At 42.8% G+C, this 25,727-nt stretch overlaps 1 protein-coding gene across 6 annotated transcripts in view; it reads left to right on the forward strand.

Moving 5' to 3' along the window:
- Positions 1–25,727, forward strand: part of USP54 (ubiquitin specific peptidase 54) — a 253,901-nt gene that overhangs the window by 225,706 nt on the left and 2,468 nt on the right. For 5 of the 6 annotated variants that reach the window (XM_082267460.1, XM_082267465.1, XM_082267463.1 and 2 more), the window contains 4 exons: positions 1,821–3,223; positions 6,751–6,863; positions 9,621–9,761; positions 16,582–16,768. In XM_082267460.1, coding sequence (XP_082123586.1) covers positions 1,821–3,223; positions 6,751–6,863; positions 9,621–9,761; positions 16,582–16,768 — 1,844 coding nt within the window. The remainder of the gene's footprint in view (positions 1–1,820; positions 3,224–6,750; positions 6,864–9,620; positions 9,762–16,581; positions 16,769–25,727) is intronic. The other variant, XM_082267464.1, reaches the window with a different exon arrangement.

Consider the following 25,727-nt stretch of genomic DNA (forward strand, 5'->3'; position numbering starts at 1 on the left):
TATTATTTATCTTATAATTTCTATTCATGCAATTATGGCTCCTTTACTTTTTTTCAGTTCTTGTGACATTTAAAGTCACTCTGTCAGCAGTAGGTCACTTTGTATGTGCAAGCATACCTGTAAAAATGCTTACCTTTTGGATGGCCTGTTTATGAAATGCCTCCTCTTTTCTGCTTCCTGGGTGCTGAAAGTTTTCAACCAATCAATGGGAGAAACCACAACACATGTCGGGAGCAGGTAATCCACATTTACAAGTGTGGAATAGTTGCAATGATAAGGGAACAGTAAAGAGACAACATTTCAACAGGCAGCTGGAAAGGTAAGTATACTACCTCTCCTTTAACCACATGCCAACCAGCGACGTACCCATACCTTGCTAGAATTCAAGTGGTTATACCAGCATTAAGCCTGCAGCTGCAGGCACCACCCTAGTGCTGCTTTTTAGAGCTGGCGGTTGTTTCTTTTGTAAACCCAATCCTAGCTGTGAAGTAGCCACTGGATTTCTTTTACAAGCAGTGGGAGAGGGGACATCCCTACCACCCTCCCCCTTCCTTCTGCGGCTTTATGGGGATCTTCAGTCCACCAGGAGCGACCAGCCGCCGCAAAAGCATTTGCTCTCACCGATCTTGGTGTGATCAAATGCTTTTAAGTGCAGAGGAGGGATTTAGGCTCTTATAGACCACAGATCTCTCCATGAAGACTACATGCCACGTGCCTTTTGCTATCACAAGGGATGTTTACATTCCTTGTGATAGCAATAAATATGATAAAAAAAGAATTTACAGGGACAGTATAAAAATAATAAAAAATCAATGTAAAGTGCCCCTGTGCTCATGTGCAAAGGCAAATGCACGCGTTAGTCCCGAACACATGCAATCCGCAATCGTCCCCCACATGAGGTATCACCGCGAACATCAGATCATGGGCAGTAATTCTAGCATTAGACCCCCCTGTGTAGATCTAAAATGGTGACCTGTAAAGGCATTTAAAGCGCCCCCTATGGATAGTAAAATGTACGTAGTTGCTGTTGCACGGTCGTGTGCAATTTTAAAGCATGACTTGTTTGGGATTTACTTGGCGGAACATCATCTTTTATACTTTCCAAAAATTGGGTTGTGTTGTATTTTTATGCATTACAATTTAAAAAACCATACTTTTTCCAAAAAAATTGCGTTTTGAAAACCTACTGCGCATATAACGTATGACCTAAATAAATTGCAAAACCCACTATTTTATTCTTTATGGCCTGCTTTAAAAAAAAATATATATATATATATATAATGTTTGAGGGTTCTAACTAATTTTCTAGCAAAAAGATACAGATTTTTACATGTAAACAGAAGTGTCACACAAAAGGCATGGAGCTAAAGTGGTTAAGGGTTAGTTTACACTAGCATTGCCCTCTGAAGAGTGATTCGCGTTTGCATCACTCTTCAGAGAACATTTGACAGGAAATGAGGAGGAGTTGTATCGCCTCATCACCTGTTTTAACCCTACGCAGTTGCGGAGTTCCCCTGTCAGATTCAGCAGGTAGTACTGCCTGCCAAACATGACAGTGGGGATATTTTTTGTGGCACCAGGATACAAAGCACCTTTGCTGCCATTGTCGCATAAAGGAGAGCGGTTGGGGCCAATAAAAACTGGAGTGTAAATGAGGCCTCACAGGTATGATTTTACATACAAAGTATAGTGTGGAGTCGTGTGAGAACAGTAAAGGTATTTACCCAAAAGGCCTACAAGATCTCTTTCCTCATATTCAGGCATTCTTTCCTAGTCAGTACAAATTAAGTAAATAATATGCCTAATACATTTAATTGCAGTGACCAGACTATCTCGGACAAAATTCCAATGAAGCGACAGACAATGCCGGAGACAAACACAAAGGAGGACTTCGCATCTACTCCATTAACACACTCGTTCGCCTCTAGCCATGAGTTGCTTCCTTCCTCTGCTGAGTCTTCCAGCTTGTCACCTTCTGAGCATTGCCCATGTAGCAAGACATTTTCAAACTATCGTGCTCCTACAGATCCCATTTCCCCAGAGAGTGCCTCAACTTCTGTACAAAGCACGGCTGATAAAATGGTGAGGACAGATGATTTTAGCCCCGATCCTCATAACAAAAAGCATAGGGGTGAAAGAAGTAACAATGGGAGTCCTGATAATGGTAAGGCGGCTGAGGAGCATGAGGTTAAAGATGGTCTCCTTACTCTCAGGAAGATGAAGCTCAATGGCATTAAATCTGGCTCTTTACCATCATTACTATTTCCATGGGCACGTCGCACACAAGTACAGTCTCCGGACAGAAGCAACCCACCGAGCTATTGTCACAAATCTGTCAGCACAGAAATTCACGTTAGTGAAGACAAAGTTGGATCCTCCAGTGTTGCGTCAGTATCTCCAGCTGGTTCGACAGGTTTCACCATTCAACCAGCCAATGTGTCATCTAGAACAAATAGCCAGGATACCTTATTAGATAAACACTCTGAGTTGAATATCACTGAGCCCAGCAAAGTTGAGGCACCTAAAAGTAAAGGGCTAGTACGCTCACTGGCAGAGCAGTTCCAAAGGCTGCAGGGGGGTTCACCAAAGAGAAGTAGTTTTGGTGTAAACTTTACAGGAATTGACAGTTTTGAGCAGAAAACTTCAGTTGGGGATCATATTCAAGATTCTTTAAAGCTTTTGGATACAGAGTCTAATCCGCAACCTCTGATAAGCCAAGAGAACAAATCAGTCAGCACCGATCAAACAAGCACTTCCCCAGAATCTGATGATGGCTTTTGCAATCTCAATGGTTCAAGTTTGCATCAACTGAGTAACCAAAATGACAGGCCACTCAAGGAACTGCAGCTAGAGGCTGACTCTAGTAATCATGGGAAGTTCTACTACAAAGCAGAGAAGAAAGTGAAATTTGGAAGCACTGTCCATTTGCCTGCCTCTCTACCCACAAACCAGTGGGTTGATAATGTCAGTCGATATTACAGTCCACAAATGGATGGTACAAATGTGGAACACCGTGCTCATTCAAGTTTGTCCCCTGCTTCAAAGCCCGTAAGATACGGCTTATCCAAGAGCTCCCTTGATTTACGCCAGGAGTGGAAGCAGGATAATAAGCAAGAGATTTCTGAACTGGATGCCTTGTATAACAGCAGCCTGCAATCTTGTCCAGGCAATAGGAATATGCAGTGGAGAGCTGATCATGCAAGAGAGACATTTGGAAAACCACGTGAGTGCATTTACCCACTTATTTTATCTTATCTGTAAATGTAATGGATGATGATTGCAAAATTATGGTTACACAGTTGGGTAACAAATTGTTAAAGGGATGCAGTTCATTTCTATGTAAGTGCATTGCAACTCTTTCCCATTAAATTACATTTTTCAGACTAATGTCCAGTAATAAAGGTTTCATTGGTTCTAAAGCACTGTTTTAGGCTAGCATCTTCTGACAGGTAAATAGATATCCCCTTTTCTCATATGGAAACAACTGTGTTTTCTGTTGTACTCTGCTTGCTAAATGCACAAATCATGTAAATAGGGTCCCGGTGGCAGCTGTTATAGAAATCAAGACTGAGGCTGGCCATACATGAGTCCAATTTTGAAAGAATTTTCTTTTGAAAATCAGCCATTTAGTGTGTTTCGTGATTCGATGGTGCCACCGTTGATTTCGAAATTCGATCAACCAAGCCTTCAATTTTACCTCATGTTGATACAGAAAATTATTTTCTTGGCTGGGAATCTTCTTTTCTTCCCAGGAAATTTTCTTTTGCGGTACTCTGGCGCATTTCTTTTTCAGTTATAATTCTCGCACGATTCTCCCATCATTGATTAGAGCAGGGGTAATGAATTAAAATTCATGAAGGTCCAGTAGGTAAAATTTTCTTCAAACCGAGGTCCGAATCATATGTTTGGCTCTCAATGGCACCGTCCTCTGCACAATGCAAAAACATGGCGCGTCTTTACGAGTGCCACATCGCATGGTGCCGCAGTACCATGCAGCTTGGTACGGCGCAATTAAAAAGAAAAAAAAAAAAGGTCACAATCCTTTTCTGCGTTTCTGCTTACAAGGCAGCCCACTGAAATAAATGGGCCGCCTACACGCGTTACGCAATAATGTGAACCTAGTCTACAATCCTTCACATCACAATCCTTTTTATTACATCAGTGTTCTCAGTCCCCCTGTACATCATCCCCCCTTCACATTACATTCCTCAGCCCTTCACATTTTTGTCAGCGGCCCCCCTTTATATCACCCCCTAATTTAAATTGCAATTCCAAGCCCCTTTCATATCACCCACCCTTCACATTCCTGTTCTCGCCCCCTTTATAGTAACCCTCCTTCACATTGCAGTACCCAGCCCCCTTTCACATTCCTGTCCTCATACTCTTTATAGCACCCCCCTTCACATAACTGTCCTCCCCCCTTCATAGCACCCCCTTCATATAACTGTCCTCATCCCCTTAATAGCACCCCCTTCATATAACTGTCCTCCCCCATTTTATTGTGCCCCTCCTTCACACTGCAGTCCCCAGCCCCCCATTAACATTCCTGTCCTCACCCCCTTTATAGCACCCTCAGACATTCCTGTGCTCATCTCCTTTTTTTTCAAACCCCCCTTCACACTGCAGTCTCCAGCCCCCCTTCACATTCTAATCCTCACCCCCTTTGTAGAACCCCATCCCCCTTCATACCGTATCACTCCTTTACTTTTCTGCCTCTTTGATATCCCCCCTCTTTCCCCCTTTACATTAGCAGTGTCTCTTCCCTGTCCTACCTTAAACAGAGCAGCGTGGCTGACATCGGAGGCACAGCAGCTGACATCGGAAGTGCTCAAAGGGATGCATGGAGGGCGGGACCTGCCCCAGGTAACTGATTGGTTGCTAGAATACAGGGCAGTTCTAGCAACCAATCAGTTAACTGTACCAGCCCCCGTCCTCCGTGAATCACTGCGCTACTCCTCCGATGTCAGCTCTGTAAAGACAGAGCTGCAGCGGCGGCGGCAGAGGGAAAAAACAGATCCTAAATGGTGCGACCGCTGCGGGGCCGGACGGAACATTGATTGGGTCCGGACTTGGCCCGCGGGCCACCATTTAGTGATGCCTGGATTAGAGAATAGTTTGTTTTTCAAAACATTGTCATAGAAATATAATATTTTATTATACAAAATTTAAAAATATACAAAAAGCAAAGTGATAAACGTAGCTTTTCTTGCAAAGATATGTAAATACAAGATATCGCAGCCTTTAAATTCTGACCAGTTTCGCCGGACTGGCTTCCTCAGGGAATTGAAGGTAAGTATATAGAAAGCCAAGACAAGATACATATATGTAAGACACATTTATATTAAATTAACAGTATTGCATAGCAGCAAAATTATTGTTCTTTTACATGCTGGGTTAAATAAATCAATGCAAAATTAAAGGAATGCATCATACCTCCGGTATGGAGTCCTAAAGTTTATAGAAAAAAAAAAAACATACTTTTTTTTAGAAATGATCACATAAAACTCGGTTCCTTATTGAGTAATTGGCTTGGAGAGGTTGGAGTGGAGATTCAGCACTACACTGATCTTCTCAGTGAATGACTGTGCGGGGGTCGTGTCAGCACAAGTCTGACCATTCAGGGGCAAGCAGGCTGTGCTTGCAGTACAGACAGAAAACTGACCATGTTGAGATGGATGTGCTCACATGCTTAGTGTGGTCAGTTTGAAATCGGAAAGCAAGGAGTCTACACTTTTTAGATGAACTTGGCTAACAAATGCATTCTATGCATTAGGGTAAAAAAAAAAACCTCCAGATGCTGTTAACCCCCTCTCGCCTAAATACTTACAGGTGATTGAGTCCTGTATTGATCTAGCGCCGTGCCCAGATACCTGTCGTCTATCTCCTCTCCCTGCTCTCACAAACTTGGCTGAGAGAAGCGAGAGCCATTGGCTCCTGCTGCTGTCAGTCAAATCCTGAGAGAAGAGAGTAGAAGGCAGGGCTGAGATGCGCTTTGTGTTTGCAGATACACACGACCTGGCTCAGGTGCAAGCCCATATGTGTGCCACCATAGGAAACTGCTTCCTAGAAGACGAGAGGAAGGGGAGGAGCTGAGAGCAATGGTGGGGGACCCTAGAAGAAGCAGTTTTGGGTGGCTCTGGGTAGTACTATTGCACAGAGCAGGTAAGTATAACATGTTTGTTATTTTAATAGTTTTTAGAAACGCTTTAATGCTTGATGACTAGAGTCTTATTATTGAGGTTTGATGTCTCTCAATGGGAGTTTAAGTGCATGTCTTGGCTTAAGAAAAAAATAATTATTACAACTCTCCAATACATTAATTTTCGCAAATTATATGTCTCTATAAAAAGATGTCTGTTGACCCAGTTCAGTGAATTCCTAACTTTGTGTAGTGACTGAGCTGCCTCTGCTGCACTGAAATCCCAAGCAGTGTTGTCAGCTCTGTCTAGTTCTTTCGTGCTGGACTACAGAACACCTCTCCTCATCTCTCTTTAGTCAAGCAAGGGAGTACTGGACAGGGCTTGTAACACTGCTTTAGGTTGCTTCTCAGTACCAGATTTCACCAGTGGTTAGCACTTTAGGTGAACTCTAATATTATAACTCTAGGTCTTGTAGCTATGGGAATGGATCACACATAAGCATAGTATTTCCCTTTTTGTTCATTTAATTAATAAACCATAACGAACTTTGGCAAAGGGGTTTACTGCCTTGACAACTGTTTAGTTTATTCTTTGTGTTTCTCTCAATCAGTTTTGGACAATACATCTGCGAGAAAGCAAGTCGTTGGCCGAGGTCTGTCACGAACTCCAACAGCAGAGATAGAACGTAGTCTCTGTGGTACCACACACTCACCTGTGTCTAAGGTAAAGTAGCAATTGACTGATGTCAGTGACAAGGGGTATGTGCTGTGAATTAAAGTCACATTTTTTACAAGCCCAATCCTAAATATTTAGTATGTCTTGTCTATAAACAGAGCAAGATAACTTTGCACTGGATATGGTGTTAATGAGACAAGAAAGCTATTTCTTGTTCATTAAGGGTCACCGGAAGTCTTTACCTTCAGGTAGTACTGCTGTCTGCAGGGGAATTGTATGCTGGCAAACAAAAAATAAGATGTAACCCAGCCTAAAATAACGCCACCTTCTACCAGCATTCCTCAGTTTTTGTTTTGTTTTTTGCTAGTATCCTAGGAGGATGGAAATCTGCTGTGTTTAGACTACGCTTTTTTCTCTTTTTATTTATTTTTTCTGTCTTCAAGCAAGGCACTTCTATACATCAAAGTTGGAGCTTTGTCTCTTCTCTTGTCCCTTAGATTGCAGCTTTTTAGCATAGTCACCCTCAGCCTGGCTTTTGTACTGTACCGTGTCCAGACCCACTTGACAGGACATACAAGGATACCCTGAAAGTGACTTTTGAGCGCTTCATTCTGCATATGACATTTTGTAGACTATAGGCCCCCCAGGCCCATTCACACATGGACGAACATAAAAATGCTTAAAAAACCGTTGTGCTTGACGTACACTTTTATGTGCATTAATGCTCATTTTAACACGTGTTGACATGCTTTTTTTATGCGTGTCAAATTATAATGCGTTTGCAAGTTATTTTCCCTGACATCACATTCTTTCTGTTTGTTGGTTGAGAGAAGAAGTGATAGAGAGGGGAAAAATATACAAACCTTTTTGTTTTTGGATAGGCATTGGCAAACGGGATTTCTACACTGCAGGAAAACACAGGTCACCACAGCATGTATGAACAGGACCTTAGAAAGATTGTAAATTTTTTTTTTTGTTTTTTTTATACAAGTTCCCGCCCGGCCTATAGAAAAATGATGACTAGAGGAGACGGTCCTCGATCCGGGCAGACGCCATATGACGTCTTCCCGGATTGTGCTTCACATGGGACCGCACTGCGGGATGACCTATCACTGGCTGTGTCCATCAGACACAGCCAATGACTCATCAGTGGACTGGCTCGCTGCCGATACCATGTGAACGATGTGACCAATCACAGCAGATCGCATGACAATTATAAACAATGGTTAGCTTCCTTTCATGCCATCCATTGGGTACAATAGTGTTGCTAGCTGTGATTGGTCACAGTGATTACATGGTACAGACAGGGCCAATCACATCTGTACCATGTGATTAGCTGTGGCCAATCAGCTACTCACAACAAAACACTTGGAATTAATCCAGTTCATTCAAAAAAAAATGATTGCTTATACCAGTGAAATTTACTAGTATAAACAATCATAATTTGTAAATAAAAAAATCCTGATCACTTTCCTAGAGTAGTACAGTGTTACTATGGTAACACTGTATTGCCCTGGTGACGGTGTGTAAAAAGCTGTAGCTGCTTTCACAGATCAGTTTTTGTTCAGTTAAAAAAAAAAGCAGAAGAAAGGTAGAAGAAAAATGCATCCCTTTTAAGTGGAACACCTAAAATCAAATCAAAGAACTTCAAAAACTCATCAGTGTGAAAGAGCTATTTAAACACGCACCAAACGTACCAAAAATGCAGCAAGCCAGACTTTGAAAAATGCAACTGACCAGTGTGAAGAGTTCCATAGGATTTAAAGGGATGCATTTTTCTTCCACTTTTTTAACTGAAAACAGATCAATGTGAACAGGCCCTTCGCTTAACAAAAGTGCAAAAACAAATGCAAAAGCAACCTTAAGAACTGCAGGTCTCAACTTTCTTACTAGTGGTTCCTGTGGGTTTGAAAATCGTAACTATTGCCTCTCAGTTGCTGCAAACTGCTGTGACATATAGTTCCACAGTAACATCTCTCTGTGAGGTGCTCATTATCAGGCTAAAGCTGGGCACATTTGCCCAGTTCAACCGGGAACAAATTTTGTTCTCTATGCGGCCCTCCTTGTTCAACAGAAGTTAATAGTTAGATTTACTTCTGTCGAACAGACATGCTGATAAACTTTTGTCTTTACAGCGGCTGCAGCCGTTGATCATTGTATCCTGACAGCAGCTGGAGCCTTTGTCAAAATACAATGTCTTGCCAGGGAGGATTCCTCCATCCAACTCACTTGTGTGGATGAAGGAACCTGTATAATTTTTTTTTTTTTTGGCTCAGCCCACTAGCTGAGAAAAAACGAACCTTCTTTGCCCATGTTATGGGCCACAGGAGTCTACTTAGTTCTGTACTCCTGTGACCCACATTGAGCAGACATTAGGCTACAGTCTGCTAAATTCACACAACTGGTCCAGGCTATGCAGGGATCCCAACAATAATGTGGGCATCCACCCATATGCCTGACTGGCATCTGGCTCAGCCTCTCCATGCACCATTGAGAGCTTAAGCCAACTGCCCCATCCCCAGCCCAGCACGCCAGTGAGCGCTGGAGGGGTAGAGCACAGAGCTGTAACTGACAGTCACGGATCTGTGCTCAGAACTGATAGAGAACTGAGTGATCAGCGGTCTTTGATTGCTCATTTCTGGGTGTAGAGCTTAGGGGGACAACTGCAACTCTGATCGGTGCTGCAGCCATCTAGGTGAGTATGATTCTTTGTTTTTTTAATATTCCATACTTCTCTTTTAAGGAGGAAGAGAAGCCGCAGCCTGGCAATTGTATAAAATGACAATTAGCCTTGTTCCCCTACAGGTCACTCATGTAAGGGATCAAAGCAGGGATACTGAAGATGATGAACTGTACAGTGCAGAGAACTTTCGGCGGCTTGCACGGAGCCTCAGCGGAACAGTCATCTCTAGCAAAGAAGAGACTTTAGTCTCTTCCCACAGTTTTGTAAGTACCATAGTACTCTTTCATAAAATGTTTGCGAACATTTTGGCTTATCTCCATGTTACACTGAAAAAAAGAACGATATTTCCTACATGAAGAAATCAAATCCTCTTCCTGCTTTTCTGTACTGAGCTGCTAACTCTGGTGGTAAAGACAGCTGACATCATGATGTTTGCCATCTGTATTTTCCCTGTGTCAGCTAAGCAAAATTCAAAGCAGAGTTATTTATTTTTTTTTTATTTTTTTTATTTCATGCGTACACTCTTGAAAAACAATCAGGCATATTTGTAAAGCAGTGAATGTAATTTTCAGTGAAGTCATTCACTGGTGTCATTTTGAAATGCATGCAAATGGAAGGTTCACCTGCAGTGAATGTTTAGTGAATTTTAAATGTACTGCTTTACTGCTTGACAAATGTGTCCTGTTTATATTGAGGTTTTCCAGAAGGTCTTCCAGGTGTTGTGAAGGCACAGTGCAGAACCTGGGATTCTCTGTGTCCTCTCGCTTCGGTCTCTCAGTCCTGTCCTGTGTTCTCCCTTCTCATTTTTAATGATATCTCGATAAATATTTGATTTTATTCCTATATATATGTCCTATATTTTGTGGTTATCAAAAAGTCTCTCCTCCTCCCTCTTGTGGGTTTTAGTACTTTAGTTAGAATATTCTCATTTGTTGACCGCTGTTATTTTTTTTTGTTTAAACAAGAAGTGGCTGATCAAAAAGCAGGACAGAGGAAGGATAGCACAACACTATTACATACTCCTTTCCTGGCATTGGATAAAAAAAGTGTTCCTAATTTACTGATTGCGTCACTTCCCTCAAATGAGAGCACTGCATTTATTAACTCCCACTAATGCTGAAAACCAGACTCTTAACAAATGGCATATGAATAATGCAACAGAGAACACATATTTGCAAGTATGCATGCTTGCACAATTTTTAACTTAGTGTTTGCTTAAAACTTACTTTAGTTCTGCTTTAAGGACTAATTTACCCATCTGATTGTATGTTTACATTTTAGCTATATTTCTGAATTGGAGATACTTGTGTGCCAGTTTAAAAAAACACATTTCAGTGCAAACTGCATTTCTTTATCCTTGATTAGGGGGTGCAGGTTTAATTCTAATCCAAAAAGCATTATACTGCAGCCTAGAGGAGATGGGACAATAGCAAACAAAGCTGTTAGCCAGATACAACCCCTCCCACTCCCATCAAGCTTTAGTTTTTTGCTTGTGCTTTAGGAGAATGGAAATCTTCTCGACCTGAGTAGTAACACTTTCTATAAAAAAATTATATTGCTGTCAAGATCCTTAATTTACTACAGTGCCAAAGAGCTTTTTTGCAGTTCTCTGGATTGGCTGATCCTCAGCACAGCCTTGAAGGCAGTACCCAGACCCCAACATACTAAAGACACAGCGCCAGTCTATAATTTAAACCTAGGGCAGTCTCCAAGACACCTGGTCCTCAGTGTAAGTCAGGCACAGAGCACTTTTACAGGTCCAGGGACCAGGTACACCCACTGGTGGAACTCTGTCCATAAAGACTTTTTAGGGAGTATGTCCACTGGATTTGCTTAGACTGCCTGGATCCTGCCTGGCACTTTCTAGCTCCCTTGCATTGTGGGAGCTTCAGGGCATCTTCTGGATTTTCCCCTTTTTTAGTTATAAATGTCATTATATCCTTAAGCAAAAGCATACAGGATAAAGTAACTAAAATAAACAGCCTTGTCTTTTAGGGGAGCCTGGTGCACAGTTGGTACTTTTACTTTAGTTGTGTTCCTGCAGGGGTTCACACAAAAGCCCTGTTCAAGACGCTTTTACGGTTGTGAGCCATCTGGAACAGGGCACTGCGCCACTTTTTTTTTTTTATTTGGTTCCTGGTGCTCTCTCTTCTAAGTCTGTGTGGAACATTGTGAAATTGGCACTCACACCACTTCCTACTTGCGTGCGCATGCCTTTTCCTCCATCCCACCCTCTCTTAAGTTGCACTACCACGATTTTTGCCGGACAATCATCCATATGCTCCCTGCTGCCTTACAGTAAGGAAGAGACCGATGTCTTTCCCAGCTCCTGCAGTTTGTTGGTGAGTACCCTTGCACTTGGAAGTGTGACAGATCATATGCACAGAGGGGGAGCGATCCTGCTCCTTTGATACTATTGACTCTGGGATGGCCTGCAGCAGCCTTGCCAAAGGGCCTGATACAGCCTGGACAGTTATCCCCTGCTAGAGTCCTCACACTCCTCGGTGTTAACCATGTGATATTTTTATGGCCAGAATCTCCTCAATGATAGCTGACTTGGAATGCAGTGAACACAAGATTTCTTCACTCATTCTCCTTAACCATCTTTTCTGATTTTGCCTGCAGGTGCCTCTGTGTCCTCAGCAGTGCATACCTGTCTCTAGCTCACGCAAACTGCTTATGAATTTTGTAAGATTAACAGTCTGGTCTCCCTTAACAGCCCCAATCGTCAAAACTCTTCCAGTGCATGTGTGAGAAAAATCAGTTTTGCATAATTGACATAAAAAAAAAGAAATAAATGCAAAAGTTTGGATCTGTGCGCTTATTGTAAGAAGGAGAAAAAAAAAAGAATCAAAATAATAGTAATAGAGGGCAGCATTCACAATATCCACAGATGTTTAAAATATAAAGCACAGAGTAAGTGCTGTACTAGCCAATTTAGATTAAACAAACTTGTGCAGTCATAAATTAGAAAAAGTAGACCATCACATTACTGCTCTACTGTGCAAACCCAATAGATAAAGTGATTTGCGTAGTTCAAATGATGGTTAATAAACATAAATCTAAATCTTTCAAAAATAAAGTGAACACAATAGTGACAGTCCAATAAAGTTGTGATGTGTAGTACGTCACAGGAGTGACACTTCTCCACCAACATGAATCAAAAAGCCTCTCACCAAGCACCTCTTAGTTATAGGAGGTCAGAAAGCACTACCCCATCACAATGGGACAGTTCTGTGGCAAATAGGATGCTTATTGGCAGAGCCTCTTCTGCTCCTCACATCAGGTCCAGGGCTTCCACATTAAACTGTGATCGCAAGCTTTGCAGGAAGCTGCTCCTCTTCGTCACCTTCTGTGACAGTGTTCCTTTGGGGCCTTCTTTAGGTGCTCCTTCCCACGCAGAGCCTCCTCTTGTGTTCAAGGGGTTTACTTCATTAAAAGGTACCCAATATTAAACTAAGCTACCTTCTTTCCCATTGTCCTTCTGTGGAAATGTAATTCTCCCTCCCCATGTCCTGCCCTGAACATGTCAACCAATTTACCTTATGGGTGCTGTCAGGGCTACTCTCTATAGCTACTTGCCATGTCTTCCCTTGGGAACTGACCCCTACATCTGTTTCCTCACAGAGTTGTCCCTCTGTTGAATGCCATCGCCTCTGAAGGAGAATTTCAGAGTAGGCCGAAATCTCTAAAGAACCCTTCTTGTGCTACAGAGACCAGGTTGTTTTGAGGCCTCAGGCCTTTTCTTCTTAAAGTGGTTTGTTCCTTTTATCTTAACCAGGATATTGTTTTCCCATCTCTCTGTCCTGTTTCAAGATGTCACAAGGAGATTCCCCTCTGTTGTCTGAATGTAGGTTAAACTGTTTGAGTCTCTCTCTCAGCTACAGCTTCTTTTAGATGGACTGACTTTCAATCTTTAGGGTGCTTGTAAAGGACTGCTTGCTTTTTGGTTCTATCATCTCTAGTTTTCTGTCAAAGTGCACTCTACAAATTCATTGCCTTTTCAGCATCAGGCATATTTTTCTCAGGTTCGCAAGGCAGCGACCTGGTCTTCTGTTCGCACATTTGGTTTTATCAGGTGGATGTTCATGCCATTTTGGTTCTAACTTTCTTCAAGTTTCTCTGTGAGCCGTATTGAGACCGTTTCTCAGAATTACTTCTCCATTGTGTCCATTAATTAAAAAATAAGGTAACAGGTTACCTTCTGGAGTATTCTGTCCAGTCCGCATCTGGAGTATTCTGTCCAGTTTTGGTCGCCAGTCCTCAGGAGGGATGTGTTGGAGCTGGAGAGAGTCCAGAGAAGGGCAACTAAACTAATTAAGGGATTGGAGGACCTTAATTATGAAGAGCGTCTGCAATCGCTTGATTTATTCTCCCTGGAGAAGAGATGCCTGAGAGGGGACATGATAGCAATTTATAAATACCTCAATGGTGATCTCAGCACAGAAAAAAAAGCTATTCAGTCGAAAGGATTGCATGAGGACTTGAGGGCATACAATGCGATTAGAGGAGAAGCGTTTTAACCTCAGGCAACGTAGGGGGTTCTTTATTGTTAGGGCTACAGGATAAAGGAATTCTCTACCACAATAGGTGGTTTCTGCGGTAAGTATGGTTGCTTTCGAAAGACTCTTGGAGGTACATCTCAATGATCAGAACATTCAGGGGTATGAGAGATGATTATGGCCACACACACCTTACACAGGTTGAACTGGATGGACTATTGTCTTTATTCAACCTCAACTACTATGTAACTTGCAACAAATTATTTTTTTGGAGTGCATTTGGGGTCACAGGTCCCATCCCTCTTTTCTAACGATTCACTTCTAATTTTGCTTTTTTTTTTTAAATAATGGAGCATGATGGGGGTGACAGAGGTTACAGCTGGCTGTTCTACAGCTTTGCCAGTCTCCAAGCTCCTGTGGGCAGCTGCCTAACCCAGTGCCTCAGAATTGCTTCTACCCTACCAGGCCTTACTCTGTGGCCAATATTTGGCATTATGTCCATCCGCCAGACTCTGGGGATATGGTTCAAGGATATGTCTGTAGCCCTGCACTATTGTGTTGATGGACTTGCAGATTCCATACACCTCATACCTAGATTTGGTCTCCAATCCATACATTTGTGAAGGGCTCTTTGGCTCAAATGCAGGTCTACCGAACATCAATGCAAAAAATGCTTATTGTGTATCCCTTTTTGGTGACCGGTCTCTTTTATGGTGCCTTTCTGGACAACTTTTTCAAGGATGTCACAAAGGGAAAAAAAAAACATCCTTTTGACTGAGCAAAAGCAGACTAGGTCTCGCACAGGAAAGTCAACCTCTAAAGCTAGGAGTACCTTTCACTTCTCCCAGTTTTCTAGACTCAAGTCTAAACCTGCAAATCAGTTCCTCTCCAACCCATCAAGTCCCAAATCCTCTAAACCTGTAAAGTTCTTTTGGCAATGATGGGACTCCCCCACTTCTCGAAGGACCGGTTTACCACCCTGCTTCATGTTCACTTGCTTTGACATGGCATATTCCTTCCTTAAGATCTACTATCTCATTTTTGTAAGGTTGCTTTTTCTTTTCACCTTAACCAGGACATTGTGCTTTTATCTCTGTCCTGCACAGGTACTTCCCAAGGCAGTTTCCCTCCATTTTTGGGTGCCGTGTGAGCTGTTCGCATTTCTCTTTTGGATACGGCTTCCCTCCAAGGGTATGAGTCCTTTTCCGTCACTCCCAAGATTCCTCTGCCTATCATTCCCCACTTGATTGGTGACTTTGGCAGCTCAGCATTCAAGCCCTTGGGCTTAAATAATAATTTTTTTTTTTTTTTTAAGAAAGAATAATAAATGCACATTTATTTATTTTTTTGCAGCTAAAAAAAAAATATTGTGTGTGTGTGTATATATATATATATATATATAACTTTTTTTTTTTTGGCCTGTAAAGCATTGCACCAGGGATCAGCAGATTGCCGGTGCCATGCAGGTCTCCTCCAGATCTGTCAGAGTATCTGTCTGCTCGTACACCCCGTACGGGCAAGCAGATACAATCTGACAGGAAGAATCGGTGAAATACCAAGTGCCGTGGTAGCTCATTGAGAACTACAAGCCAACAACCATAAAAGATGTCAGGGCTTGTAATTTATTCACACACACACTGCTTTGTGAATGAATGACGTGGCCATGTGGGCGGAGCCCCCTACAGCCACGCTGATTTTAAAAAGTGACAGCTAGTATGGGCTGCAGCATTGGTAACATGTTACATGTTCCACTCTAAAAATGTAACATGTTCCCAAAGGTGAACTTATCCTTTTCCTGTTGAGGCTTTTTAGATTGAATGCCACACCTGTTTCTCAGATTGCAAGGCTGCAACCTAGTCTTCCATTTCACCAAGTTCTACCAGGTGGATGTTCAGGCCTCTTCTGATGCCAGCTTCAGATTCAAGGTCTGTTAGGCAACTGTTTGAGCTGCAAGCTACTCCAGTTGCACACTGTAGTTTTTGAGGACTTATTAGCATTTTTTGCTGTGTTGCCTGCTCCTAAACTGGACTACTTTTGGGCATCCCTCTTGTATCAGAATTAACCCTGTGTCCCCTATTGAATGATAAATTGGATGTTTGTACTTGCCTTTACAATTCTTTTCTTGGTGTTCATTAGGGGATACAGGTCCATCTTTATGATATACTTCTACTACTGCTTCTCCCCAAACTTGAGCTTGATGGAAATTGGAGGGGTTATATCTGGCTAACTAATTGCCTTGTTTGCTAGTGTACAAATTCCTGTAAACAGTATATCTATTGTACCATAGTTAACCCTATCTCTTCTAATAAACTCCAAAGAAAGAGATTATACAGCAAGTACAAAAATCTTGTTTTTTTTTTTGCCTGTGGTTAATATTGTCCCATGGCTTGAGACCTTGTTGCCATGTGTCTGTAATGCATATTGATAGTAGTCATGTGCCTTTAGCTTGCAATGTTTGATGTTTAGCCATGTGTTATCCTTCCATGTTATGCAACTAATTGTTTTACAGATGTATTTTATCCTGCTTCACATTAACCATCTTGTTTACTGGTGTATTTTTTTCTATTTCATTTGTTAAAAGGAGGCATCCAATGAGAGGAAACCACTTGTGGACAGCAGTCATCGCTCTCACAGCTCCTCCTCTTACCCTTATACCCACAATCCTTCTGTCTTATCCTATGAACCCCAGCACTACCCAACCCAGATACAGCACCCATCTCATGAGGTACTGGCGCCCAGCATGGTGGGTGAGGCACACAGACCACCAGGTAATTGCACACATCTTTCCTGCATGCTGATTGCCTTGGTTTTGTGGCTTGCTTCACTTACGTTAGTATTTCTTCATTGAACACCATTCGCTTTACTCATAATTTCCTTTGTGCTGTCTTAATATGGCTTAATATAGTCTGCATTTATCTAATTTGTGTATCTATTTTCTATGAGGATGCAGGTGTCTAACATGCTTGTTAATTGTGTGTAATCTGTATTTTTTTCCGCACATAAGGAGACACAATAACCATTTGGATATGACCTCCTTCCCTAGAAGGACAGGGCTTGGGAGGGGGTTAATTAACCTAAATGTGATATAAGCACCCACTGGTCCTTATCTGTTGGGGATTTGCACAACAAGATAATGCCATCTTCTGGCCTTTGAACAAGAGTTAGCAAGCTTTGTACAGATGGCCAGTGAGGAATTTCAAAAGTTGCTAGGCTTATGAACTATATGAAAAATCCATCCTTTTTTTACCATTGTAACCCTGTGGGTCAGTGCTTTCAGGACACCTCTTGCCATTTTAGGTTATAGGTTTTACTTAACATGTTTCGATCGCTTTTGAGAGGCATTTGACAGGTGGTGAGGAGGCGATGTGATGTCTCCTCACCATCTGTTTTAACCCCGTAATTGCCACACTGACACACTACAGCTTCTTGCAGCGCAACTTTCCCATGTGCTTGAAGGAGTGATAATTCTTGCCACATACTGGAAGCAAAGCATCGCAACCTTGGCAAGTGAACACCCCCCATCTTCTGCTTTCGAAGCTTAAGGGGTATTGTCTATTGCTGATTATTTGATTCCATGATCAAAAGTTATATCTGACTTTTCACTCAGTAAAACAATTAAACCCTGGTATTTGTGTCATGTTTGCGTCCCTAAAGCCTAACCTCACGCATAAGGTCTCTTTTAAATAGTTTATTTGAGGCAAGCTGGTCTAAACTATTTACTGCACTAACAGGTGCGCTTGCTGGACACGCTCTATAAATATACAAGATTCATCAGTGCTGCTCCCTGAGCTTCCTTGGTTCTCAGCAGACATTGAGGGCAGCTGAGCGATTGGCCCCTCCTGCCATCAGGCACACTGCTTAGGAAGAGGCTTTCCAGCACTTTGTTTGTGTCTGTGGAACACACATCAGTGTCCCCTTAAGACACGCCTAGCTGGGGAGACAGGGACAATCACCTTGAAGTTCCCAGCTTCAGCAAAAGGACTACACATAATAGGTACCTCCTCTTCTGAAATAACAATAATAAAAATAGGGTTTTGTATCACTTTTAGCCCTGAAGAAGGGGAATAGCTTTGGTTCCCAAAAAAACACATTGGCTGTTCTGTTGTCCTTTCTATGGTCACTTTCTAATCTTTGTTAGATCCTTGGATTGTTTGGCGCTCTTCTGGTGCAATTGTATAAATACCTATCAGCCATAACATTATGATGAACCACCTAACATTAAGTAGTTTCCCCCATTTTCTGCCAAAGCAGCCCTGACCTGTCACTGCATGGATGCCACAAGACCTCTAAAGGTTTGCTGTGGCATCTGACACCAAGCTGTCAGTAGTAGATCCTTTAAGTCCTGTAGGTTGTGAAGCGGAGTCTCCATGGATTGGACTTGGTTTTTTTTTAGCACATCCCAGTCAACATCTTGAACCATTTTTGCAGTGTGGCAGGGTCGGTTATCCTGCTGGTGTACATTGCAACAATGTTCAAGAATGGCAGGACCAAGGTTTTCCAGCAGAACATTGCCCAAAGCATCGTCAACTGCCTCTGCTGGCTTTCCTTCTTCCCATACTGCATCCTGATGGCATCTCTTCCCCAGGTAAGGGATGCACCTGCCTGTCCTCATGATGTAAAATAAAATGTGACTCCTCAGACCAGGGTACCTTCTTCCATTGCTCTGTGGTCCTGTTCTGAAGCGTATGTGCCCTTAGTGAGCACCTTTGGCTGTGAATACGGGTCAACATGGGCACCCTGACCAGTCTGCGGCTAAGCAGTCCCATACACAACAAACTGAGATGCATATTTTTTCTGCTTTTAAACCATCAACTTTATTGATCAATTTTTACACTTCTTGCTGGCGGTCCCCAGGTTAACCCATGGAGTCCCTGGAGCACGTGTCACCACCTGACCCCCCTCTCAGAGGCTGTAGGGTCCCAGTCCGCCTTGTCTGCTATGACAGTGGTCCTGCAGTCCCTGGTGTCCAAAATAGATATGGCCCTCCAAAATAAGACGAGCAAAAAACGTCCTCCCAACTTCACATGCATCCTGTCTCTTCAGATTCTGAGGTTGATTTGGCTGCGTCCACACACCCTGAGTGCTCTGAGAGTGAGGATGATTCCTCTTCCACTACAGCCGCGCATGAAAAGCGCTAGTGGATGCACTGATTGTATGTATCAGTGTGGGAAACTTTGAAATTGGGGGACGCAGCTACTGCTGTACAGGTGCAATTTAGTACCTGCAGAGTCACCAAAGTGGCAAAGGTTTTTCCCTTTCCTGACTATTTCGACAACATTGTCATGAGTCAGTGGGGTGTCCCTAAGTGCTTTTGCTAGATGGTATCATTTTGAAGAGTCCCTGTTAAAAATAAAACTGACAGTACCACATGTGGTGGACTCGTAGGTTTCCAGATTGAACAAAGCCACCGTTCTCCAATGTGGAGGACTCTACGTCCTTTAAGGACCCTATTGACAAGAGAGCTGAATCTCTTGTTAGATACCTTTTTACCATGGCCAGTTAAATTCTGCGGCCGGTTCTTGTCAAAACCTTGGTTTCTCAAACCTTAAAGGAATGGGGTAAGCTCCTGCTCCAGGATTTGGAAGGGGGACAGTCCCTACCTGATCTGGCGGACCATTGGTCCAGGGGTTGCAGTATATCTGTGATGCCTCTGGATGAGGCCCCCTTAGCCTTCAGGGTGTCTGTGACAGCAGTGACTCTTCGCCGCATGATATGGCTGAAATACTGGTCTGCGGACCAGGCTTCCAAGAAAGTATTGACTGATCTCCCTTTTGTAGGAGATAACTTGTTCGGAGCTTCCATGGAAGGAATCATTAAGGGTCTTACTGGAGGTAAGAGTACTCTGCTTCCACAGACAACAAGGAGCAAAGATTCTCGATGCAAACGTGGCCCTTTTTTCTCAGCCCATAAGCAGTCCTTTGGTCCCTCTGGAACTAAGGACTAGAGAGCAAATCCTCCCATAACCCTGCAAGGGGTTCCAAGAGGCCCTGGCCTGGTAATTAGAGCGCGGTTTCTCCGGGACCGCAGACTAGCCCACTATTGCCTGAAGGGGCACCCTCAACCGTATATGGGATGGGGGGACGTCTTTGCTTCTTTTCCAGATCCGAGGACCTTCTTGTTTCAAGACAAATGGGTCCACGAGATTCGGTCTGGTTACAAGATCGAGTTCTGGTCCTAGCCTCCGGCAAGGTTCTTCCCTTCCAACCTGCGTTTGGCTTTAGATCACCTACGGGGTTTTGGGGTGGTACAGGATCTGCTTTCACAGGGGGTCATTGTATCAGTTCTGGAATCGGAACGCTTTCAGGTGTTTTATTCAATTCTTTTTACTGTTCCAGGGAATGAAGGCAAGATCTGTCCAATTCTGGACCTCCAAGGCTTTGAATTGCTTTGAGTTCAGAAATTTAGAATGGAGTCCATTCGCATGGTAGTGGCATCCTTTCATCAAGGGGATTTTCTGAGGAGCACTAATAATTTGTGGCATTACCTTTTGGTCTTGCCTCAGCTCTATGGGTGTTCACAAACATTGTGGCCCCAGTGTTAGCATCGATAAGACAGATGGTGATTGCGGTGCTGGGGTACTTGAACGACCTCCTTCTGGGAGCGGAGTCCCCGAATGCATTAAAAGACAGTCTGGGCATTTCGGTGCAAAATCTGCAAGAGTTCCGCCTGGAAACTGAATTTCCAAAAATCTGATCTGGTCCCGTTCACCAGGCTGGACTATCTGGGCCTGACCCTGGACATGGCCTCAGCCTTGGTGTGAAGTTGCAGGATGCGATACTGCTCCTGTTGTCCAGCCGGTGGTCATCTCTCAGGACTTGTATGCGAGTGCAGGGCTTGATGGTCTCCACCTTCGAGGAGGTTCAGTTTGCTCAGTTCCATACCAGATCTCTGCAAAAGGAGATTCTTGCCAAATGGAACAAGAACACAGTCTCTAGACAATCTGATCCTGTTGAGTCGGTGTATGAGGGGATCCCTGATCTGGTGGTTCCGCTCTCCGACGCTTCGACAGGAAAAAACTGAAGACCCCCTGGGACTTCCCTGTAGGTGTAGTCAAACCTTTTTCGGCCTAGTTTCCTACTATAGTAGGGGGCAGCATAAACCCAAAGGTCAAGAAAATCTGGAGCTGTGTTCGTCAATGAACCTCAGAAAAAAGGATTTTACGGTAAGACAAAAATCAAGTTATCTCACAAAATTGAGTACACCCCTCACACCGGGAGCCCCACGCAACCAGCCAGCGCATCCCCTGGCTGGATGGAGTCCCGATCTAAGCCGGATGTGGCTTGGATCGGGTCTCCGATGACGTAACCCGAAGGCGACGTCCATGACGTCACATCCGGGTTTCGGCTCGCGCACGAAAGAAAACGTGCCGCAAATTAAATCGCTGTTCAAACCACACATGTGAGGTATTGCCGCGATCGACAGAGCGTGAGCAATAATTTAAAAACAAGAGCTACACTCTAACTCTAAACTGGTAACTGTTAGAAAATTTTAAAGCGTCACCTATGGAGATCTTTATTGACCTTAGTTTGTCACCATTCCACGGGTGTGCGCAATTTTAAACCGTAACATATTGGGTATCTATTTACTCGGCATGACATCATCTTTCACAATATACAAAAAAAAATGGGCTAACTTTACTGTTTAGTTTTTTTTAAATGCAGTAAATTGTGATTTTTCATAATTTTTCCAAAGAAATGGCGTTCGAAAGACCGCTGCGCAAATACCGCGTGACAAAAGATATTGCAATGACCGCCATTTTATTCTCCAGGGTCTTTGCTAAAAATATATATATAATGTTTGGGTGTTATAAGTAGTTTTCTAGCAAAAAATACTGATTTAACTTGTAAACAAAAAGTGTCAAAATAGACTCAGTCTTGAAGTGGTTAAATTTGGTGTTATCGCTCTCACTCATACTGGTCACTGGAAGTTTAACCTGGCACCTCATTGTAAAGAACTCTCTGTGGATCAGAAAAAAAGACTTGCTGCTCTACTTAAAGATGGCCTAGGCTATAAGAGGATTGCCAAGACCCTGAAACTGAGCTGCAGCACGATGGCTAGGACCATACAGCGGTAAACCAGGACAGGTTCCACTCGGAACAGGCCTCGCAATAGTTGACCAAAGAAGTTGAGTGCACGTGCTCAGCGTCATATCCAGAGGTTGTCTTTGCTGAAGACAAGCAGAAAATGTCCAAAATTGGGCCAAAGTGTCAATATTTTGTGTGGCCACCATTATTTTACAGGAATGCCTTAACCCTCCTGGGCATGGAGTTCACCAGAGCTTTACAGGTTGCCACTGGAGTCCTCTTCCATGACGACATCACAGAGCTGGTGGATGTTGGAGACCTTGCGCTCCTCCACCTTCCGTTTGAGGATTCCCCACAGATGCTCCATAGGGTTTAGGTCTGGAGACATGCTTGGCCAGTCCATCACCTTTACCCTCAGCTTCTTAAGCAAGGCAGTGGTCATCTTGGAGGTGTGTTTTGGGTCGATATCATGTTGGAATAATGCCCTGAGGCCCAGTCTCCGCAGGAAGGGGATCAAGTTCTGCTTCAGTATATCACAGTACATGCTGGCACTCATGGCTCCCTCAATGAACTGTAGCTCCCCAGTGCCGGCAGCACTCATGCAGCCCAGAACACGACGCTCCGACCACCATGCTTGAATGTAGGCAAGACACACAGTCTTTGTACTACTCACCTGGTTGCCGCCACACACGCTTGACGCCATCTGAACCAAATAAGTTTATTTTGGTCTCATCAGACCACAGGACATGGTTCCAGTAATCCATGTCCTTAATCTGCTTGTCTTCAGCAAACTGTTTGCGGGCTTTCTTGTGCATCATCTTTCGAAGAGGCTTCCTTCTGGGATGACAGCCTTGCAGACCAATTTGATGCAGTGTGCATGGTCTGAGCACTGACAGGCTGACCCTCCACCCCGTCAACCTCTGCAGCAATGCTGGCAGCCCAAGCTGTACACTCACTGCTTTAGACTGTAGAAAAGTGTAATTTCTTCAGTGTTGTCACATGAAAAGATATAATAAAATATTTACAAAAATGTGAGGGATGTACTCACTTTTGCGAGATACTGTATGTAGGAGGATTTGATCTCTGTGTAGAATCTGAGGCCGTGTATACGAGAGGGTTTACAACCACTTTAAGGTCTATTTACACAATATTGTGTTACCTGTGCAAATATACATCAATACGTGAAAATTGCTAAATATTGCTCTCTAAGATCTACAGAATATTTTAAAATTGTATTCAAACAATATAATGTCCACAGTCTCGGTGCAAAAAACAGAGTGTCACTCCTGTGTCCTAAATCTTCATTCATGACATTTCTGTGCAAACATGCAATTCTGAACGTACTACTGCCAAAAAGTTCACTAGATATTAGGACCCTTTAAATGAATTAGAAGGTCTGACCCTGCTATTTATTCTCCTCCACAGTGACAACTCCGATCCACTTATCAAACCTCCCCTCCTTTTAGCTCCAGTCCACCATACCATAAAGAGCCAAAAAAAGAAAAACTGCATATAGTTTAAAACCCTTTTATCACTTGCACACTCCACTTTATGCACTAACATAAAATCACCATAGGATCGCTTTACTTGTTACCAAACACTTCCTGGTTTCCAAGATGAAATGTCACAGAAAAAGCCCCGCCCAACGATTTCATTATCAGGACGTCTTCAGGGGAACAGTGCCACCCTGTGGTCATTCCGCTCTATATATACCCTTTGGTTGTAAATATTTCCATCAGATTCTAATATCTAATTTTAAACTATGCTCTACTGCTCCATCTTTTTTCTATTTTGCAAATGGCAACCCGTAATATAAATGACAAAAAATGAATACAAAAACAATTATACAAAATATTCCACAAAAATTAAAACAAAAATAGATAAAATAAAAGCCTTAAGTTTATAACAAAACAAATATGGGAATTAAACTTCATTAGAAGTTCAAGTGTAATCGCAGATAGTATGGATTAATATTCTGCGGTGTTCACACAATTTGGATGTGTTTTGCACAGACATTGAGAACACAGTATGGTTTAAAAGGCACTTTTTTATCCCAGGTTCTTTTATAAGCTCATTTTAATTTAACATGGGTTTCATAAAAGGTTTTAGGTATACTGCTTCACCTTTTCTTTCATACATTGTATTTGTGTACCAGCCAAGTTCAAAAAGCTGTTTTCAGCCTCTGACCATTCCGTTGATTTTCTCTATAAGTGCAGAGACCAAAAATGTAACCCTGTCTCCGCCGTCATACCTGGAGTTGTTTCTTCACAACCACCAATCAAAGCTTTAGGACACGTTTTAGTGTGTTTGGTAGCTCCCAAGACCATGACAGAGGCTACCCACCACTTCCTCTAGCCTGCAGTAATCTTTAATGAACAAGTAGTAAAGATAGAGAAGAGAAACCTGCTTTAGTTAACATGTTTCACTGACTAACATGAAGCATTATAAGCGGGCAAAACAAATTTGAAGAGCGGAACCTGACAGAGTTGTCTTTGCTGATTGTTTACTGAATGCTGATGTAAGTGGTGTGTGGCCGCCTCATGCATTATTGTAACTGTGGATAAGGGGAAGAGACATGACCCAGGGTTTTGGCTGCTAGTTATGGTGCGTATGTGCAGCTTGAGAGGGCCTTTGAGCAGTGTTGTGGAGAGGAATGATTGATAGAAATAAAATGCATATTTGCCAGTGAATAAAAAAAAAAACAAGTTAGCAATTTTGAATACAGTGGGTGATCAGGGTTAAGGTACAGACAGTATCAATAAACAATAAAAACAAATTAGGAAATGACAAGCTAAGGATTTTGTGTGTCCTAATAATTATGAACTGGGTGTCTGTATTACATTTTTCCTCTTTTTTTTTTTTCTTTTGCTCCAAATTATTAATGCTTCAATAATTGTTCAAAATAGTTGCAGAGACTTTTTCATTTGCTAGCAACTTTAAACCAAATCTATGGGGAAAGACATATGGCAGCTGCCACTGCTGACTTTTGGAGTCTTATTCTGATCTGCAGTTCACTAATTTGACAGCCACTGACAATGAACAAGCATGCAACCAGCAAAGGCTAAAAATTATCCTCTTTTGCATGCTCGTTCTAGGTCACTGACTTAAGTGGCCATCAAGCCAAGATTAGAATGACTACCTCAGAGCCTGCTCCTTTGAAAAGAATGTAAGCAATAACAACTTCCATATGTGTATTCACATTGTTTTTTCTTTAAATGTCTCTAAACCCAAAATGGGCATTCCAGTACGTGTGGTTGAAGGCAAATTGAATCACGTTTTGGCTATATAGAGAACTCCAGATGCAAACATAAGTGCCTTCTCACTTAGCATTGGCCTCCTATGAAACTGCACAGAAGTAATCAGATTGGAAGAGTGCAGCATTTCAAATTGCTGTTTATGCAAGGGTCCTTGCACACGGGCTTTCCGCCCGGCGGACTCCCTTTTGCTCAGTGGGGGATTGATCCGCCAATCCCCACTGAGCAGGCGGATGACAGGTTCGTCTCCACTCTCTGTGCTGAGACGAACCTGTCAGAGCCCCGCTCTCCTCTATGGGAGATCAGATGAAAACAGACCGCCTGTGCGTTTTCATCCGATCCTCCAGACAAATGGAAAATAGGGTTTCCATCCGTCTGGATTTCACAGACCGGAATGGATCGGTTAGCAGCGGGTGTCAGCGGATATGTCACCGCTGACATCCGTCACT

Source organism: Pelophylax lessonae, assembly GCF_965119305.1.
Source record: "Pelophylax lessonae genome assembly, chromosome: 9".
NCBI lineage: Eukaryota > Metazoa > Chordata > Amphibia > Anura > Ranidae > Pelophylax > Pelophylax lessonae.